Source organism: Cryptotermes secundus, unplaced genomic scaffold, assembly GCF_002891405.2.
Source record: "Cryptotermes secundus unplaced genomic scaffold, Csec_1.0 scaffold328, whole genome shotgun sequence".
Taxonomy (NCBI): Eukaryota; Metazoa; Arthropoda; class Insecta; order Blattodea; family Kalotermitidae; genus Cryptotermes; species Cryptotermes secundus.
In genome coordinates, this window is record NW_019744110.1 from 1,044,346 (window position 1) to 1,066,016 (window position 21,671).

The following is a 21,671-nucleotide window of genomic DNA, read 5'->3' on the forward strand; positions in this document are numbered from 1 at the left end:
AAAGCCGCAGAGCAGTATTCCTTGGCTTCCAGTGCTTCGTTGATTTTGTGAACTAATCGGTGTGTTTGGTGAATCGTGGAGTGCCGTTGGCGGAATCCAAACTGGTGGTTAGGTAGCAAGCTGTTTGTTTCGACTATTGGAAGGAGGCGACTTAGGAGAAGTTTCTCATAGACTTTGGATAGGATGGGTAATAGGCTAATTGGTCGATAGGAGGTGAGTTCGTTAGGGGGTTTCCCCGGTTTTAGGAGAAGGATGATCTTTGCTACTTTCCACTGAGCGGGGAAGTAGCCAGTGAGGAGAGAGGCGTTAAAGATTTGGGTGAGATACTGTATTCCAACAGGAGGTAGTTCTTTTAGCATTTTCCCCGTGATAAGGTCGTATCCTGGGGAGGTAGAGGACTTGAGGCCTTTGATGATGGAGTTGACTTCTGATTTGCGAAAGCGGATGGGGGGGAGTTCGAGCTGATGCGGCTCTTCTAGGTGGTGGGTGAGTGCATCTTCGTCTTCTGGTGGGTTTGTAGTTGGGTGTGGCTGGAATACGGCCGTTAGATGGTTTTATGAAATTTAAAACAGTAACATGCATTTTCTTTTTTCGAGAAATCCATTGATTCGATGGAATCTTCTGCATTACCCACGCGGGATTATGTGTTATAGTAATTGATTTCGGAGCTTTTTTAATTCCTGAAATGAATAGAACGCGTTACAGAATACTGGACGTAAGTAAAGGTATCCCTGTTAAGAGGCCGTGGTGGACCGTAGGGTTGTTAGATGTTGAGGCTCCCACATTTTATAGACAGTCGGCTCACAGATGGCGGTGAGGTCAGCCTTACGCGCCGGCCGCCCTTTACCCCCCAGGAAGATTCCTGATGCTCATTTCTGTTACAGGCTGAATCTATCCCAGGGTCATAGTGCGGCTAGAAGGATTAGGTAAATTGAAAAAAAAATCACCTCATCGGGATTCGAACCTGCGATCCTCCGGCTCGTATCATAGCGTCTCAGCCAACTACGCAACCCGGTGCCACGAATATTGTTCGTGCATGTTACGGAGACAGGGACGCGCAATTGACTGGAGCGTTTCATACTTACTTTTGAGTCATTTAAATTAGAATTTTTAAGAGTTCCTCAGAACGAGTAGATAAAAGTGGCCAGGACGATACTAATAGCTGTTTATGAAAGTAGTATTGGTGATACCAGCATCTTCCAGAACAATGTTTTTGAACGTGGATCTTTTTATAATGTGTTTGGTTTAAATCAATACAAAATATTTTCAGATTCAAGTTATGTATTATAATTCAATGAATAACAGTTCTGAGCCAGTGGCAGATTATAATTGCACTTCTGTCTCGTGAAAGGCATCTAAAATATTTGGAGGTCGAACATATTAAGCCAGAGCTTGTGGTTAAAACGTTATGTAATGACATGTTGAGGTACAGGCTTCTAGATCCTGATAGAAGCTCTGTTGTCTGCTAACGAACTGAGACGATAAGACTTCTCTTGTGTAAAATATGTCCTAAACGTAAGGAAAATTTGCATGTTTCTGTAACGAACCCCCCTAGAGGAATGCATAAGTTCCGTAGAATTGTTTTTTTTTAATAATGTGCCAACAATTTGGCTGAATTTGTATTTACATTCTTCCTGTTTGTATAGAGATCCTTTGTGGCTGTTCGCAGTGAGGCACAAGATGGGGTGGCGGGGGTGTGTTGGGACTCTGTATAATTGCTCCATATGGTGTGGCCACCACGATGTAGCCGGAGCCTTGTAATGACCGACCGTGGACACCTGCTAACTATGACTGTAGGATTAGTGTTTGCAACTTTCGGGAATTCGAACCAGCTGTAATCCCTGCCACTTTAATTATATTACCACACTCTTCTGTAAATATTCAGAGTCCATGTTGTGACTACACTGAACGCAACCTACGTGCTTCAGATATAGTGAGATTAGTCAGTGTAAGATAGCGGGTGAAATGTGTTCTGGATAAAAAAGGACAAACAGAGACAGGTAGGGATTTCGAGAGATATAGAACGAGATGATTTGTGAGCAGGAATAGGCACAACATTTGTTACGGGGTGAACGGGTGAATGATAAAAAATATTAGGTTCAGGGGGTTTCCAAGTTACCACCTGGTAAAAGGCGATAGCAAAGGAGGTACAGGTTGAGAAGTGGCCGGTCCTGTGGTTATGCAACAGAGAAAAAAGTTGAGTACAGTCTTCACTTCGATTGAGCGGAATTTTGGCACGGCTAGCAATTGGTATAGCTACTACGTTACGCACTGGACGTCGGAGGACTCGGGGTTTGATTCTAGAGAAGGAAATAAATCTTTTTCAGTTCTCCATAATTTCCAGACAAGCTCTGGGGCCTACTCAGCCTCCTGTACAGTCGGTACCAAAACGTTTCTTTCCGGTGATAAAGCGGCCGGAGATTGAAGCTTACTACTCAACTTCACTTATAGCCTAGGATAAGAACGGTGGAGTTTTACCTCCACTAACCCATACGTCTTCGTGGCCTGGTGTTTAATTTAAGCCCAGATATAACTACCTATTATTTGGAGGGCTGCTTAAGAAGCATGGTGGTGCGGCGTGGAATTTGGGATCCATCGTTTAATCTAGGAGGAAGTCCATGGAAGCCTAGTTAGACTAGCCGAGTCTCAAGCTCCCCTCGATGTTAGCAGTCCGGTATTCGTATGCATAACTCCACAAGGTAACCCCAATACGTAATTTTTTGTATGTCTTTACTGTTCTGTATTGCAAGGATTCCATATCTGTTTCTTCGGAAAAGTAATAAACAAACTGCATTTTTGATGTCATGTAGTTACGAAAGAAGGATTGGTCAGTCATATTCCAACCTGTCCACCGCAGTGATGTATTCAAATTTAGCTCAGTCTGTGTAGCGGCTGGGCTGCAGGCTGGGCGACCGAGGAGCCAGGGTTTTATTCTTGGTAGGATTAAGAAATTTTTGTCTTCATAATATCCAGACCTGCCCTGGGCCATGAAACTGAACACTTACCTGATTCTGGTGCCAAGGTTAAGAATAGGGGATCTGTGCCCTCACTCCATAGTGTTCAGGGCGTAGTTCTTAATTAATTAAGTACGGAGATAACTTTACCTTTACCTGAGAACACAGTGATGACCCTGGTTTGCGGTCCATGATTGTGACCAGAAGGGGATTGTAAATTGTAATGAATGGGTTACGAGACTGTGTGTAGTTATGTGGCAGCAAGGTAACAACTTTTGGAAGTGAGTCTGTAATACTGTGCTTGTGGTGGTGCCGTTACTGATTACGCTTTCCCGTGTCGCCTCGTCAGATTTCTCTCGAGATGATGGAGTTGATTCACTGTCTAAAAGGGGCCTGGTAAGGTACAAAGTTATTAAATTGTTGTCTTTAGTATCTCATGTGACAGTCTATAGACGTTCATCTTTTAAAAGAGGTACCTCTTAAGCTCCTGCATTGTTTCTAACTGTATAAATACTTGTTGTAAAGAAAAGTACTGCATAAACTTAGGTAGTCCACCCTACATATTATTTTTGTGGATTTATTTTTATTTTCTCAAACCTCTAAATATAAAGACTATATTCCTTCCTTATGGAAAAGGGAGTAAGCTTGTGAGGTTACTATCCTTTGTGTATGCCATCCCATTTTATCTTTTGAACCAGCTCTCCAGTTTCCATACTGTACTGAGCTTCTTTAAATAGAATGTGTGGTAACATGGCCATCTTGTAAAAGAATTTCTTTCACATTTAGTTTGATGGCTGTAACTGATGAAGTACTGGAAATTTGAATCATTTTGAAATCTGTTGTGTACTTTCACTAGTTCAGGTCAGAACTCCTTGTTGTGAATTGAGGATGAACATATGTATTTAAAATGTTAATGTTTTAAAAGTTATGTTTTAATGAGTTTTTAGTTGTCAGTTTTATACCACCAAACGTGCCCAGGAGTTAAAATAAAGTTTTCAAAATAAAAACTATGAGAAAGTATAACATAATAGTTGGTGATAATACATCGTACACATAATTCTAACAGGAACAATTTGAAAGGTTAAAAACAAATGGTATTTTAATGTAATATTTCTTAATAAATTTAGCATACAGTGTAACAGAAATGAATCAGAATTGTATCCCCATAGGAAAAGGACATCCCCCTTTTGTCCAAAAATCATATTTTCAAATACCTTTCTGTTAAAGACAAAGAGATGTAGCACATAAACATAAAACAATGAAGTGTGCCCTCTTAACAGATCCATAGGAGACATATAGTAAAAATCACAATTTTAACATTGTGTAGATTGCATACTCAGCCCAATTAAATAACATACAAATCAACTTTACAGACATGCAAATACATTCAACAGTACCAACATAGACACTGCATTGAAACAAAGTATTGTTTCTTATATCATTAAATATGCATCACATTGTTAAGAGTTTAAATATAAATTTATATATATCGGTGAACGCCATTTTTTATGATATAGACAAAGTTTCATATAGACTTCAAGAGGCTTAACATTAGACAAGTACAGGTGAAAATAAAATTGTGTCAGCAATTTTAGTGTAGATTCCTAATGCCAAATTGTGTTAAAACCCATTTATTGAATACTGTCAAATATATAATATGTTAATGGCTGGTGAGTTTATGTATTTTGTTCAGAGAACCGTTAGCATTAAGTTTTAGGGTCTATTTACATACTTTTTGTTAATTGAAACTTAGATTGATAAGCTTGTGGTCATCCTATTTTATTTATGTTGTTAGTGTGTTTATGTTATTGTTATAAGCACTTTTGTAATTGTTATACTATATGTCTGGATCAGAAGTGACAAAGATTTGTCACCCTACACTCAGGTATGCAGTGCAAAGCCTTTCTCAAGGTTACATTGTAGTGTATTAGTATTAAGGTGTGCATGAAGTATGCTTGTTGCTCTGTTCAGTATTATTGTTATTGACACACTGCCTATTGTAAGAATAATATACAGTTTTTGAAAATATGTAGGTTAATTCTGTATGCTTCTGAAAATATATCAGCCATTTTCTTACAGTAATAAACTTCTGTTGTAGTCATATAGAACAGTTCTTGTAAATTCTTAGTGTTCTTTATTGTTCTTGTTTCAGGAAGAAGAGCTTCGTGCATCTCTGGACCCAAAATATGCTCACCTGAGTGATGACTTACATGTAGAAATAGCTGCATTTGCTCCACCAGCTGAGGCACATGCTAGAATTGCATATGCTCTCGCTGAAGTACGCAAGTACCTGATTCCTGATTCAAATGATGAAATCCGTCAAGAACAGATGCGTGAGATGGAGCTAATACAAACAGTTACTGGGGAGCCTGGGGCAGCCGGATCCAACAACGGAACTCCACCTTCGGGTGTTCGAAAACCTGTCCGTGGAGGACTTCGAGGACGTGGTGGTGGGATTGCCATTCGTGGAGCAGCAGGGGGATTGAGGGGTGGGCTGCCACCTCTCCGCGGAGGAGGCAGAGGTCTCCTCACACCACCACAAGGTGTTCTGCCTCCTAGAGGGGGCCATGCTGGCATCAGGAAACCCCTTCACCCTCCACAAGCTCTGCTGCCCAGACCAACACCCACAAAGACAAAGGTCCTGAGCATCCTGGACAGGGCTAGAGTTGCCATGGAGGAATCCTATGGTTGTGAGGATGACATGGGTGGTGGAGGTGCTGGTGGCTTCTATGAGTCCTCGGCCTATGACTCCTACAATGCCACAGGGTATGTATCTGTTCCACAGTGCTGATTAATTGAATTCAGAATGTGTATGGACTGGGTGAATAAAACTAAAACCCAAGTTTAAGTTCTGTTTGTCCTTATGACATTGTGGTGGTGCCATGGTGGAAATTTCCACCAATTCTACAACGCCCAGCACCAAATGTTACATGTTTCCACGGGTGTCCATTTAATATGAGCATCCCAGTTTTGAAGCTGTATGCAGAAAATAATTTTCACTCAGAAATGGGCCCAACTGCATTCTATAATGAGTTACCTCGCTGACCATTCTCTCTCATCCAATCACCGCCCCCCCCCCCACGCATGCAGATACACAATAAAAGGTAAACCATAAAGCTCTCAGTGTGCTTTAGCACTGTGTTATGAAGTTGTATGGGTAAGTGGAGGTAAAACTATGTTTATTTTAACCATAGTACAGATAAGTGATTAGAATTGTGCTTTGGTCACTTCATCCACATGGAAAAGCCCTTGGGTATAGCCTAGGTGGACGCGTTAACTGGTCTGGATGCATTGGTGAGGCATGCGTTTGGTATTAATCAAGCCCTGGTCATGCAGCCTGTAAACAGTGTCTTTGCTGACTGAGCTATACCAGCCAATCTCAGGGTGTTTCTTGGAATTAGAGGCTACAGTTTGGGAACAGAACTGAACTTCTGGAACAGCCATTCCCTGTCAACCTGTTTCCTAAGTTTGACGGAGCTTTTAGTTGGTAGTTACTTGGAAATGCAGATATTCAGGTAAAGGTATCATCCATGGTGTGGAATTTATATGGTATATACTTCAGAAATAATGCTTATATTCGTCCAAGTATGTCGATCTGCAAGGGAACTGTATGTGTATGATGAAGTTGAAGGATGCTCACTCATTTGCTATACACATCTTGTCAGATTGTCATAATCAGCACTTGTATCTGAATCAGCTGAATCAGTAGAAACTTGTTAAAATACCATGTTTTAACACATACTTTTCATTTGTTTATGTGTGGTCCATATTTCTTCACTCATATTGTCATATCTGCTGCCCACCCTTAAGGTCCCACACATGACTACAAGTGGACTTTTTTCTTGCAAGAATATATGTTATTTTTTAAAAAAAAAATGTCACTACCACAATGCTGGAAATGTTTTTTCCAATACGTGATGCCTGAAGCAAATTCTGAATATAGTATTCTTTGCTCTTTGGGTTGAAACTGAAAGTGTCATATGGAATTCTTGGAGTAAGAGAACATACAGCCCTTTGTTAAGAGTATGATTTATTCTGGTCACCAGGTATGGCAGTTATGAGGACTATGAAGAGGGAACTGGGGACTACTATGATTCCACAGAAGGCTACCCAGGTAAGCTGTGATCCAAGTTTTTACTGCATGGGATGAAATTATGTTCACAAAAATATTGGAATGATTATAACAATATCACCCTTTTGTTTTATGGTATTCTTGTTAAATAATTCCAGGTGGGCTTTGCCTATAGTTACTGTGTGCTGTCCTTAGTAAATAATATTTTCTGATTTTATGTCCTTAGTCCTTGTTCTTCTGTGCACACAGTACAGCATTTTGACCATTACTGACGTTAGTGTGCATACATTTCAGAATACGTGCATAATTTGATTATCTAATCCCCTGTATCTCCATGAGGCCATTTGTAAATATGCAGTTGCTTCCATCAAGTTTATAGACTGACTAGATTATGCATTGTCAAAAAGAACCACTGTAAAGAAAAGAAATTAAGTATTTATGGATTTGAGGCTCTCATCATGGTTAATTGTTGATGCTGATCCTGCTTTTCGGTATTTGGATTCTGTGAAGATAGACTGTATTGCCAACATTTCTAAAGAACGTACAGTCTCCATCTTGAGGGTTAAAGTGAGTAGTGTGAGTGAGTTGGCAGCCCATCATATCCTGCTACCTGAGGGGGGCAAGGTCTTGGTCTTGGCAAATAGGGATAGTGAATATGGAATTGGCTCTTACTAAGACCACCACCACCACCACCAAACCAGTGAGCCTGTTGGCTTGCCGATCTATGTGATATGAAGTCTCATTCATACTGTTTGCTTTGACCCTGAATAAGATGGAGTCAACATGTTCCTCAGAATGTTAGTGACACAGCTCACTTCAGTATTGTGCAAATACTGAAGAGCTAGACCAACATGGGTGAGAAACTGAGTGTATCTCTTTAAGTATATGTACATTTAAAATACAAGGAGAATTCTTTGAGTTTAAAATGGAAAACCATAATAAGATATGCAAGATTTGAAGTTTTCACAGCGGTGACTATGAAGAAAGCAGTCTTCTGGGATGTGCCACCATGTAGATGTGGTGTTAACCAACGTTTCGGAGGACTGCTTGTACTAGTTCTTGTGGTCTCTTCGCTTGCGGATTTCTTATTTTTCCTTCTACCCTGAAGATGGAGGCGATACGTTCCTCCGAAACGTCGGCTAACACCATATCTACACGGTGCCACATCCCAGAAAACTGCTTTCTTCATAATAAGATAATTTTGTTTGGTTAATGGAAATTGTAATGAATTTTTATGTCAAAATACAACAAAGGATGTAGGAGTTGCAGTAACGATCTTGGACATGGCATAGGTTTGAAGGAAAGAGAACTGTTATTTGCACTGAATGTTTGAATAATTTTATTGGTTGGAAGATGTCACTGGTTAGAACAGAGTAGAGCATATACATACACAGTTCGATATGAATGATGGAACAAAGTAGCTATTAGTAATGAAGTAATCTAGCTGGTACTTGGGAATGGAGAATTGTAGAAAAATCTTACATGCCTGGTGAAAATTGAGGAAAGAAGGAAGCTGCATAGGACTTAAAAAGAAGAGGTTTGAATTTAAAAGGTAGAGAAAGGAACACTCATGAGGCAGTGCTGATAGAAAAGTTAACGAGAAATTATACAAGAAGTTGTAGAGTTCAAAACCTACAAATTCTAAATTATTTTAATTCATCAATTTATAGTGGAATTACATAATCTGCCAAATATTTGATAGCTCAGTAAATAATTATTTTCTTTTTCTTTCGTTTTTTTTTCTCTCCAGCTTTTCTTCAGTAAACTGTGGTAGGTAGATTTTTCAATGCCTGTCCTGCTGATTCATGTTTCCTATTTGTTTAAATTAATGTTATTAATCACACATCTGCATTTCCAGTTACAAATCTACTAAACAGCAATACAGTATAATCACCTTGTAGTTACGATGTTTCTATTTACATGCTTAACATAAACTTTCTAATTGTATCTATATTCCATTTGTTGTCCTTAATTAAATGTGCAAGAACTTTTTTCAATTTACCTTCAATAATCCTTCTAGCTGCACTGTGGCCCTGGGGTTGACTCAGCCTTTAACAGAATGAGTACCAGGAATCCTCCTGTGGGGTAAAGGGCGGCCGGTGCATAAGGCTGACAACCTTACTGCCATCTATGAGCCGATTGTCACCAAATGTTAAAGGGATAGCTTTACACAGATGTCTATTGGTACATAATTGCAGCACATACTTGCGTTGTCCTCATCCAGTGTTTGTATTGGCTGAACTTTTTGGAGTCATTGTACGTGCATTCAGTGAACAATCTACATTTCATGATGGAATATTCCCACAGTTGTGTATTAGAACTTCTTCCTCTCTTTTAATGGCACCATCTTCATGTTACAGACTTTTTTATATATCCTATACTATAGGACCTATAGGTTCTATTTTACTGTACAGTGGTTCTAGCATGTATTTTATGCGCCTCCTCATAAGGATATCTTTTTTGAAATCTTTGTAATTGCAGTCCATTCTCACATCTGTAACTGATTAAATAAGCCGCCGGTATCATTCATTTTACACTAAATAAAATCATCAGTCATTGGTAGACATCAGATTTTTTGCAAGTATATGTTTTAGGTATGCTACAAGCCGGAAGGTCGCAGGTTCAAGTCCTGATGAGGTCATTGGATTTTGTTTTCAATTGCCCTAATCCTTCCAGCCGAACTATGGCCCTGGGTTTCACTCAGCCTCTAACAGATATGAGGAATTAATTAAATAAATTTCAGCACGTAATGCTGACAACCTTACTGCCATCTTTGAGCCAATTGTCTAGATAATGTGGGACCCTCAACGTCTCACAACCCTATGGGCCTTCACGGCCTGGTACAGAGATAGCTTTACTTTTTACTTTATGTTTTAGCTTCCTTGTATGTGAACACCTTTTTTGCATAATTAAGGAATTGGGGGACATGTTTTGTTTGTTGCATATTTTATCTGTGTTCAGTTCATATATGTTTTATAATGCTGTGCTCAATGTAATTGTAACAAATATTAATCATTATTTATCTTATTATAATGGCCTTTATGCAATACTACAATGCATTTTTTGATTACAAAGAAGGAGACAATGGCTGAAAATTTAGTTCACAGCATGCTCACAGCTGCATATGCAGTTCTGTTGTGTTGGCTCATTCAAGCAACAAGAATAATTTCTTATGTGTGTCACTGTGGTATTGTTTCCCTCTGCACTTGTCATCTGTGTCATGCCAATAACATGCTGTGGTATGAAGAAGTTCCATTGCAGATCTGGGATACATATTTTTTGGTGCTATTATTATTTTTATTAATGTGCAGTAGATTGATAATGATGAGGATATAGTAGGATGGTGAAGTCATATTTTGTAAACCGTGAAGGAAACAAATTCTGTAACAACTGAAACATATGCCAGTATCGCATTAATAAAATGACTCGAGTATTCTGTACTGCTAAACAAACGTTATTAATACAGGAAGTTCAGTCTTCTTCCAGAAGCAGTACTCTGGTTTTTATAATTTACGTGATAACAATAATCGCTAGAAAATGTGGTGCTGTGAGCTGAACAGTAAGAACTTTCAATTGTGTCTGTACAAGTTTAAGTGTAATATCCCACAAGAACTGATCATAAGAAAGCCCTTGAAGGGTGTTTTTTTTTTTAATATAGTTCATGAACTGGGAACACCGTGTTTAATTGCAAACAAGGTCGTAGATAGAACAAATTAGTCTAGTTACTTATTTTGGAAATGATTTCCTTCATGCCTTGTGGCCTGAAGGATAGAATGAGGATAAGTTTTAGTTTTAAGTTTTATCAGGAACTGCTGCTTATGTGTTGGATGTGGCTGCTGATAACAATAGAGATGAAAACTCGGTGAAATTTGCCATAAGAGAATAATTTAATATCAAGCATGTGAAAAGGGTTTGTAAATGCCTCTCTATGGATTGAGATGTACACAACTGTAGTAGCAGATGTCTTACTACTTCCACAACTCATCCCCTTGTAATGGAGAATGTAGATTAATGCTGCACTATTTTATTCTGTTTTTTATATGATATAAAGCCATTTGTTGGTGGTTTGAACTCCAATGATATGTCCGTCCAGCAGACTAAGGTCACATTTTATAATAAAACAATCCGGAAAAATGTAGTTGTAATTAAGGCACATATCAAAATTAATTATACCAGTAAAGAAGCTAGAAACATTTGGCACATCTGTAAATGTTTTGGATGTCACTGAAGAAGAACAAACAGGAATGAAGTCGTTTTAAAAATATTCATAGTATTCATTAAAACTGTGTGACATACTGCAAATAAATCCAGGATATAAGGCTGTCACTGCTGTGAAGAAATGTTTGCAGAAAGAGAGCTTAGATCTTTCAGAGGATATATTGCCAGATGTTATAGTTGTGAACAGATCTTTCTCTACCTACAAATTTATCATGGCAGATAAGGACTACAAACTTCCACCTGAATATATGAAAGCATAATATGTGACATACTAAAAGGCAAATTATAGCCGGGAAGAAAATCAAAGATGAGAATCTATGGATGAGATCATCAGCAACTTAGTATGAGCATTACGTAGGTACATGTCTTATACTGGAATGCATTTTAAGAGTTTTTTTTTTTATTTTTAGAGCATAGATGCATGCATATTTTGTCAGTTTTTAGGGTATAAAAATCTGATGTCTGGCCATCAGTGTTACCTGCACACAAGCCAAGGGTTGACGGACATTTTGCATATGCTTATAATTGTCCTGGACATATGTGATTTTGCTGCTGTTCACTTGGTACCTACTTCAAAAAAGAGTGTGCATGGTACTTGGTGTAGTGTAGAAGTCATATGTGTCTGTGAAAATGCAATGTGCATGGTACATGGTGTAATGCAAGTTATGTATGTCCATATGTCAGCATCTCCGTTGGTGAACAGCGATTGATGAGAAATCCTAGCAAAGTGTAAAGTTATCTTACCACTTACATAAGTTTAATTGAAGATGTATACCAATAAAGACTGACTGAAGAAAATAAAAGGCTTTGGAATATGTAACATAGTTTGTGTGGCGATCTTAAGTGAGATCAGGGACATTGCAATGGTGAAAATTATTTGAGATGTGTGATAAGAGTTATTTGTTTACCTGATATCATAGCAGTTACAGTGTCTTCTTGTCCCTTTGTTGCTTGAGCCACAGGGGTAGAGTTGCGGCTCCAGTTTATGACTTCAAGGCTATAAATGATTGCAACATGAGATGCACATGTTTCTTGTATCATTCACCGAATCAAAATAGTTCAGTTAAAATTTGTAAACAGCAAGCAAATTATTTTGTACTCCGTATGGTTCAGGGTGTGATGAACTGATTTTTGGATGTGATATTTTATTTAGAGGAGAATGCATGTACTTTGATGTTGATCATGCTGCTGTTAACTCATGTAGACAAATGTGGAATTTATGTTCAGTAACAACATATAGAACATTTCACCATGTTCCTCCTATCCAGGCTCAAGAACTTGGACAGCCCACAGACAAGCTAGTTCCCAGTTACATAGCAAAGTTGAATGACGGCCCATACAGTCAAACATTTCTTCTTGGATGTGGTGTATGTAAAAATGAGTTCATAATAAGTACAGTAGCAAGGAACTTGATGGTTTTACCAGCTACTTTTAAATGGGCAAAGATAGATGGGTGACAGAGCAGATGAAAGTTGAGAAGTCAGAGTGGGGAGAAGTGAAGAAAAGGTTTTGGTGGATTGTGGAAGGAACATATGAAGAAGGGCCACAAGCTAGTGGTTTGGGGTGCTGGAAATTAGTAAACAAGAGTTTCCTGCTGTTCTGTTGGTGAAAATAGTCTACAAGTTCCTAATTTGGAACTATCTCTTTTTAAGTATGGTTCTGTGTTCTGTGATATGCTTAATTAATAGCCTTATCTCAGAGATGCTTTGTGTTAATCAGTTTTGTTTAGTCAACGTGTTCTGCAGCAAGACTTGAACAGCTTAATTTTGGCAGCAGGCAAATTAGGTGATTGCTCCACATATGAAGGTCACAGTTGCGTCAGGGATTCAAACCATTTCTATATTTTAATTTAGAAAGATTTGTATTGTATGATAAAAAATTGTTTTACCTGTCTTAAGTAGAATATTCATTAATTTTACTTAGCATTTCATCTTTTTATTTGTGGATCTGTGTTCATTTTAAAACAGTTCATAGGCCCTTGAGCAGAGATTGATTTAAGAGACGCATGTTATGAATTGTGGAAGCCCTGGAGAACTCCATATTGATTTCTTTGATATCATGTATTATAGAGGAAGTTCCCTCTGCAGTACAGTATGCTTCATTTGGAGTGGATGGCTATGATAGTTAAAATTTATAGAATTTGAGAAAATCCTTTCAAAGTGAGAAACTGTGTGAATCCTTCCAGGATAGTAACTGCATATATTGGTATCATATGTCTCCATAAACCTGTATGCAGTTTGAAATATGGACACAAATAAGGAGGCCGATAAAAATTGATGTTAAAAGTAAGATTGGAGACAGAAAGATTTATTGGTTGAGAAACATTTATGCACATGGATCTGGCAGCTTGAATCTGCCCTTCCTCATTTGTGCAAGGGACTGTCGGACATGCAGACAGCCATTTCTGAAGTAATGGTCAATGTTATGTACAAAAACGTCCAGTGTGGCTACTTCTAAGTTGTGTTCCATTATGAGAAAAAGCAGGTTTGATTTCTTCTTACTGTCAGGACATAGGCACATGTACTCAGGGTCTCTAGCCTATGATGTCATATTGATGGAGTTCTGCCATTTGGAACTTTTTATAGAATTTCTGTGTATACATATACATTGTTACACAATTTTTGTGTTAACTTCACTGCTTACTCTTATTTGAATATAACTGTAATGGCTCCCTTTTAATGGGATTAGAAGTGACCAAGCCATGAGCGTCTCATAGTCATGGAAGGAACTTTCTTCTTAGTGTTTTGGGCTGAGATTCAAATAAAGTCTTACAGTGGAGGCCAATCAGCTGGCCAACAAGAAGTATGCTTTGTGAAAAAGGAAGAGACACTTCCCCTCAGTCAAGTGCACACTCTCAATTCATGAAAGTCTGCCAGAATTTGAGATTGTTAAATTTTCAATGAAACCGACTTCAACATTTACTGCCAGTCAGTAAAATTTTCCCTGTTAAGAAGTGTGTGAAGTCCTCTTGTGGTTTCTTTTGAGATAATATTAGTTTGTGAAACTATATGAAGTGGAATGGCGGGTTGTTAGTGAATAATAAATTTGATAGAATTTGGAAGGAAGCAGTCATGGCCTAATCAAAATACTATCTTAGAATTTGTTTGGAGAGACTGAGGAAAACAGTGAACGTCTATTATATCCCAGCTGAGATTCAAACAGAGTACCTCATGAATACAAGAATACAAGCCTGGAGCATTACAACTACACCAAGCTCCTTAGTTATAAAAATGTTCAACTCGTCTGTGAAGTGGTATGAAAGTTGTGTAATAAACTGCATGCAAAATGCATGTTAACATTTATTTTCTTAAACTAGTGTCATATATAGCATTTTTGACATTCATTATATTTGTACAAGTATTATGAGGTTTTTTCCTGAAGAAGACATGTTTCTCTTATAAAGATGATTAAAACAGAGATTGCAGTATTTTCATAATTAAGTGTAAAGAATCTTAATAGCTATTGTAATTTAGTGTGTGTCGTAAATAAGTGGTATATCTTTAGTAATTAACATTAGTTTCAGTATGAGGCCAATGATAAACTGTCATCCAAGTTTGGGTTAAGTCCCTTCACAAAGCTGATGCTTTATGTCAGTGTTACTGGGTAGTCAGTTTACCAGCAGAAACAAAATGCTTAAAATAACTGTGCTGAATTTTACAGTAAGCATAAATTATATGACACTTAATATATGGTAAAACTTCATAATATTCCTCCCATTGCCAAGCAAATGAAAGGAGACTGGGAGCTTGTCAGTTGACTGATGTTAAATGGGCTGAAAATGAAAACCTCTGTTCAAGACTAAGTGATATGGAAGAGTTATGAAGTTTGCACAGACATTCTTGATATTGTACCTACCACATAACTCTTCCAGAGGTTTTTCCAGGTTTCTTCTGTTCCCTCATAATTCCTCATTGTCAAAATTCTCATATTATATCCTTGTGAACATGATGACCATTTGAGACTTATTGTATTCAGTTTTGGGCAGATTACAATAATAGTTACACATCTGCAAATATTATTTGGTTGTGTGTATTCTCCTGATAATATTTTGATAGTTAAGTCGTTTTCAAATCCGAAACGTGAAGCTACCTTCTGTTACTAAGTCCAAACCCCAGAATATTTTCATAAAAATGTACTGCCAGTCCGGGTCCAAGCAGTATAAATTATATGGATTTTTCTACTTGTAACTTCCATTTAACGCACAGCTCAGATAGGCCCTGAATACACATTTCAAGCACACTTTTCAGTTTCCTGCCCTTATATTAATGAAGACTTCTATTTCCAAACATAAGCCCTCTTTACTGAACTTCTTGATCAAGTGGTTGGCACACATACGTCACATGTGGGCGGACCCATCTTTACAGCTGTTCCTGTAAGTTCACTTTCCTGTCTGAGGTTTGCATGCTTTCCCCCAGTCTCCACGAAAATATTTTGATAAAGGGCACTCCTCGATTTATGCAACGCTTGGCTTTAAAAGAAGTTACAGAGGATGAAATTGCATAAATCGAACATAATTTTCCCATTAGAATCAATAGCAATGGCTGGGGTGATGTGTTTTTCCCAGAAACGTTCTCATAAACACTGCACTATTGGGTCAAAATGACTTTCCTATTTTCCCTAAGACACACGTTAAGAAACATATACGCAAGATATCTTGTAAAGATTATTAATTAATTTTGCTATAACAAAAACAGTTTAGTCAGAACAGCAGGGTTTTCGGATCTACTAGAAACAGTTTATGTTAAAAGTAAGGAAAAAAAAAGTAACACTCATCTCACGGCAGATAGCTTTACCGAGTGGATAAGTGGGTAGGCTGACGGATGAGTCGTTGAATTGTATGTGGAGATTGAAAAATCATCCGTCGTTACTTGTTTCCCAACTCCTGACTTCTCACATAACAGTTTACAGTAACAAGCCAAATTCTGTTTGATACCACTTACACCTATTCGTTGCGCTCTGTATTGCGACCATTAGTTTCAAGTTTTGCTGTGTTGTTTCGAAAATTATGCTGTGACAGTTCACATATTGTTCCTTCGTCATTATAGCCCTCTTCGCCGTCGCTGTTACTTTTAATAAAGCCAGGTTGTATTAATTCGTTCACTGAGAAACATAATTCGTTGTCAGGGCACTGCAGCAACTTATCAACATGCTGTGCCTCAACCTCGTTAAAGTCGGCCTACTTACTAAGGTTAAAGCACAGAATAATTGGCTTTCCCATTGTTAGTGGCAACACAGTTACTCATGTGGTATGCCAACACCATACTGCGCGACCATGCTCATCTCTCCGTGCTTCTTTGGTTATACAAATTGCATCGTTTATATTGCTAAGCACACGAGGACGGTGTTTGAATTAGCAAATCAGCTTAAAGAATGTATTTAATTCTGATTGCTAATAAATATATAAAAAAATATATTGAAATTTTCCCACAGTTCTTTTACACTTGGTTCGTTTTATATCAGTTTATTGTATTAATTTTGCAGATATTCAACTTAAACATTATGCCTTAAAAGTGGCTATAATTTCCCGAGTCATTGGAAGATGTAATAGGATTGTCTTGGGTGGGCGAAAGACAACTTGATGTTTTTTTGTAAAGCTCCAGCAGTGCTCCAGGGCCTCCTGAAAAGTTACAAGTATTATTATTATTATTATTATTATTATTATTATTATTATTATTATTANGCTAAAGTTACAAGCAACAAGCAGGATCTTGAAATCTGCTTTCTTTAAAGTGGATGACGAAAATATTTTAATATTATTTCCTCCATACGTCCATTATATGTATTCATCCCTTTTGCTGGAACGTCAAAGAACAGGCAAATGAGACGTGGACATCCCTCGAATGGCCCCAGGGTTTTCTGATTGATAGACTGCAAGAGTTTTATATATGCAATTGCCGTTGCGAAGAATCGTAACCGTTATTTGCATTTCACCCAACAAGACAGTGATTTGATCCGTGAGCATTGCGTTCTTCTGATATGCAAGTTCACTTAGGTATTCTTCAGGGAATAACCCGTTTCATCATCAGAGTTGAAAGTTTTTAGTGAATGCTCCTCTTTCTCAACTGTCCTCTTGAATTCCTCAGAAAATATAGAGACTACAACTTCCATCTAAGTTTCAAGCTCTGGAAGCTGTGGCGTTGTTTGAATCGATTAAACCATCCACTTCTGCCATTAAACTTCTTCAGTTCTTAGGAAGGATAATCTTTTTTGATAGAATCCTAAACATTTGGAACCGTTTCCTTAATAGTTTTGAGATCTGCACGTGGATATCTTAATTCTAAATATTCAAGTGGAAAGAAATGTTTCTGCAGTTTCCAATATCTCCGGTCCAGTTTTTAGCTTTCTGGCAGCACTTAGTGGAGCGGCTCTTGCACGCCTAGATTTTTCAGCAGTATTGCGTATATTCCTCAGTGTAGATTCTTTTATTCGTATGGCAGGAACATTGTCACTTTTTTCCTCGTTTTTTGCATAACAGCACACCACATCTAACTTTTGCTCAAGATCTCTTGCTTTTCCTGATGTCATTGTTCCCTGTACTTCTTTATCACTGGCAGGATGCTTCTTACATTTTCCACTCATTATTATAGAATTATTTTAAGGGCTAATGGAATAAAGCGTATAAAAGCATAAGAACGGTAGCGAGGAAGGGCACTCGAACGATAACAAGCAAATAATATATTGGAGGCGCCCTTATTAACTTAAAAGAATGGCAGTAGTCGATGCACAGAAAAGATTGCCAGGCTGAGCCAAACGTTCCGTCCCCCCTCCCCCTCGCATTCCTCTTCAAACACATACGCAATATTGTACTCCCCGCTTCACCAGCCCCCACTCGATTGGCCAGCAGGCAAGTCAAAGCTGTTAATTGAAATCGGTGTAAATAAGTTGAGCGCATTAAAGAGAAATCGCATATTTTCGATCTGGTACATAACGAAAAGTACCTGTTCCTTACAAAATGTATGGCTTCGGCATTCTAGAATACACCGCATAGAATGTTGCATGTTTTCCAGCGTTTCGACATACATTCCAGTTATCATGTTCAGAATTAATGACTTTGGGGTGAAGTGCGGGGGCGTTGTAATATGGCTCTCTTGGGCTGTGAATCAGAGGTGAAGCCTCATTTAGATGTAGCAGAGGTGCGGGGAGCGGCCACGAGATTCGTGAAAAGAGGTGATAGAAAGCTGTGTTGGACTTAGGGAAGATTGGAAGGAAGTGTTGAAAAATGTTTCAGCGACCATTTCATTACTGTAAAGAGATTATGGAAGTGGTTTGGCTACCAGATGGTACTAAAAAGACGTGATGAATGTTTTAGCCCCTCCCCCCGTTTTCAGAGCAAATGGCGATGGAAGTGTATCTTTTGTAACCTTGTGGTAGGCAGAAGAGATGACGTTTTGAACGACCACATGATTAGAGAAAGAATTCCTGAACACGTTTTTCGTGAGCACGCAGTTAGAAGGTCCCTATTCCCGCCACTTGTTTGGATAGGCGGCAGTGAAACAGTTCACAGCACCCACGTGCCTGCGTGGATTAAGTGGATGCTCTGTGAAGGTGGTTCATTGTTGGATTTTGACAGAAGGAGGTGAAGCTAGGCGTATGTTATCATCCATCCATCTGCACCGTTGAAGTTACATGGATGTTTTTGTTCGTTTTTATGCGGGGGCGGTGCATCGGGATATTGGCAGTGACCTTGCCCATTCTTCTTCGGCCTGTTGCCGAAAGCCAAACTCATATTTAGCTCGACACGCGGAAACCGCAGCCCTAGAATTTCCCTACAGTAGGTCAGCTGCATCGTTTCTCGTTTCCGCACATTAATGGTCTTAACATTTTACGCTATATAACCGAGGAAGTTGAAAAATGAAGTGTTGTTTAATAAACTAAGCACCAATTCCATCCACTCAGTTCCTAAAATAATTTATTTTGAGGTTGATGTGTTTGAAAAACAAAGAACAATGGAAAACTATTTCCCGCAAACCAGCTTGCTTATGAAGCGATTAAGGAAGCCTGTGTTCTAGTGGTCAGAGTTCCTGGCTACAGATCCAGAGGTCCGGGTTCGATTCCCAGCGCTACCAGATTTTCTGAGAAGTAGTGGATCTGGTACGGTGTCCACTCAGCCTTGTGAGGATAATTGAGGAGCTGCTTGAATGGAAAAGTAGCGGCTCCGGTTTAGAAAACCGAATTTAACGGCCGTGGGGATTCGTTGCGCTGGCCACCCAGCACCCTCTATCCGCTAAAGTTGGCACTAACTTCGCCGACAAGCGGCGGTCACTCAGTCGGTCGGTATAATTCACTTACGGACTAAAGCCACGGACTTCGTTCATGGGCGGCAGAATAATAGTTGTATGGCAGTTCCAATTTTACCTGTAAGCCATATTGACTCATTAGAAAGTTCACCTTAACCATTTCACTTAAGGCCCAAAATGGACTTATCATAAACCATTGTCTTATTTTATGAGCATACTGCAAGGAGCTTAATGAGGCAAAGAATATATTTGGAATTCTGTATACTACATTTCGAATTACACCCTTTCAAATCTCCTTATATTTTTGGTTGATTTAAAGGCATTGTCAGTAACACAGACAATATAGTGCCAGTGGGTAGATGATAGTGAATAATAAATTGGAAAAAATGTGGAAATAAGCAGGCACTGCCTACTTGACATTTTCTGGAGTGACTGAGGACGAATAAGAGAAAACTTATTTGGAGTAATTGATGTCCTGCCTGAAATTTGAACTGTGCACGTAAATACAGAACAAAGCATTGTTGCTGGATCCAAGTTGCCCACCCTATTCCATTCTTGTTACCCCGTGTTTCACATGTGCTTATGAAAACCTGGCCTCTAAATTTATTTCAAGTTCCATTCATACCAACATGCTAAGGAAAATATATTATTCCCCAAAGCAATTTACTTACTTAGTTTAGTTTATTTAACAGCGCTATTAGTGTCTTAGACCATATAGCACCAGATGTTTAGATGATCGTGAAAAATAAATTACATAGTGGTCATGGCTTACCTTAAGGTACTATCCTGGAATTTGTCTAAATGGACTGAGGAAAGCCACGAGAAGCCTAAGTCGAGATGATTGGTGTCTTGGTCGAGGTTTGCATTAGGCTCCTTACAAACACAGACAAGAAACATGAACCAGGTCACTTGATGGGCAAAATAAAACATGTTTTCTTTAATTCCCTTATCTTAGTGTTGACATCACAGTTTAAGTTGAATATGTAAGATAAGATAAAGCTATCCCTGTAACAGGCCTTGAAGGCCCATAGAGTTTTGAGACGTGGAGGCTCCCACATTTCCCCTAGACATTTGGCTCAGATGGCGGTCAGTTTGTCAGTCTTACACACTGGCCGCCTTTTACCCGCCAGGAGGATTCCTAGCACTCATTTGTGTTAGGAGGCTGAGTCGACCCCAGGGCCATATTGCGGAAAGAAGGACTAGGTAAATTGAAAAGTCTGGACTTCCAGCTTGTAGGATAGTGCATCAACCAATTACGCTACCGCAATATGTAGTCAACTTTAGTCTGTCTTGCAACTTCTTCATTAAATTTGGTTTATTATAGACTCTGCACACGCTCAGAATTTTATGTGGTGTATAATTTGAAATTAACTTGTCAGCTAGTTATTGTGCTGCATAAACACCTGGTCCACCAAATGACTTTGTCACTGTTTTGTTGACATACTGAGAGTTTCCTTCATGGTCTGCCTATCATAAATATCTCTTGATGTATTGGTGTCAGAGCACTCCCCATCAAGTACTTGGCTTGAATCATCTCAAATCTAATGCCATGTCCAGTCTTATGTAGTTTTCTGGAATGTAACACTGTTTTATCCAAAGAAGCACAGAATACTCTGGACTGCATGAGAATTGCCATGAAAATATCAGATCTTGTGATAGTCCTGTTTATTAAAATACTGCCGTTGACAGGTGTAAATAGAGAAGCTGTTGGCAAGGAAATTGTAATCCGGGCAGCATTTCCCAGAAGACAGCACTCTTCATAACCACCACTGTGAGAACCTCAAATCCTACTAATTATGAACAGTTTTTGAAATGTAAATGTTATAGCTCTGATGGGTTTGACCAAATTATTAGGCTGTATTGGTCTGTAGCAGCAAAGTTTACTTTGACATTACTTTAAAATGAAGTTGGAGTTTCTGGTAATGAAGGCATCACATGTCACTATGCGATTTTAAGGTAAAGAAGTTAATTTTGTCTGAAAATTTTTCGCAAAACCAAAAAGAGGATGCCACTTTTTTTTGTGTCCATCCAAGAAGTGTTACCAAGTACCTCTTTTTCTGTGTTAATGTTATGGACCAATAGCATACCGGTATTTCGCTTTGTATCCCGTGAATATGATGTAATATTACCATGTGGAAGGAAGTACTTATTTCATGGATACAAGATTACCTCCCTCATACTTTTTGAATA

The 21,671-nt window shown here is 38.6% G+C and overlaps 1 protein-coding gene across 3 annotated transcripts in view; it reads left to right on the top strand.

Annotated features, from left to right (window-relative positions):
- Nucleotides 1–21,671, top strand: part of LOC111874436 (KH domain-containing, RNA-binding, signal transduction-associated protein 2) — a 255,170-nt gene that overhangs the window by 218,242 nt on the left and 15,257 nt on the right. For all 3 annotated transcript variants that reach the window (XR_002844564.2, XM_023869947.2, XM_023869946.2), the window contains exons 4-5: nt 5,107–5,720; nt 7,001–7,068. Coding sequence is in view for 2 of the 3 variants with exons in the window: in XM_023869947.2 (XP_023725715.1) it covers nt 5,107–5,720; nt 7,001–7,068 (682 nt within the window). In the remaining variant the exon portion in view is untranslated. The remainder of the gene's footprint in view (nt 1–5,106; nt 5,721–7,000; nt 7,069–21,671) is intronic.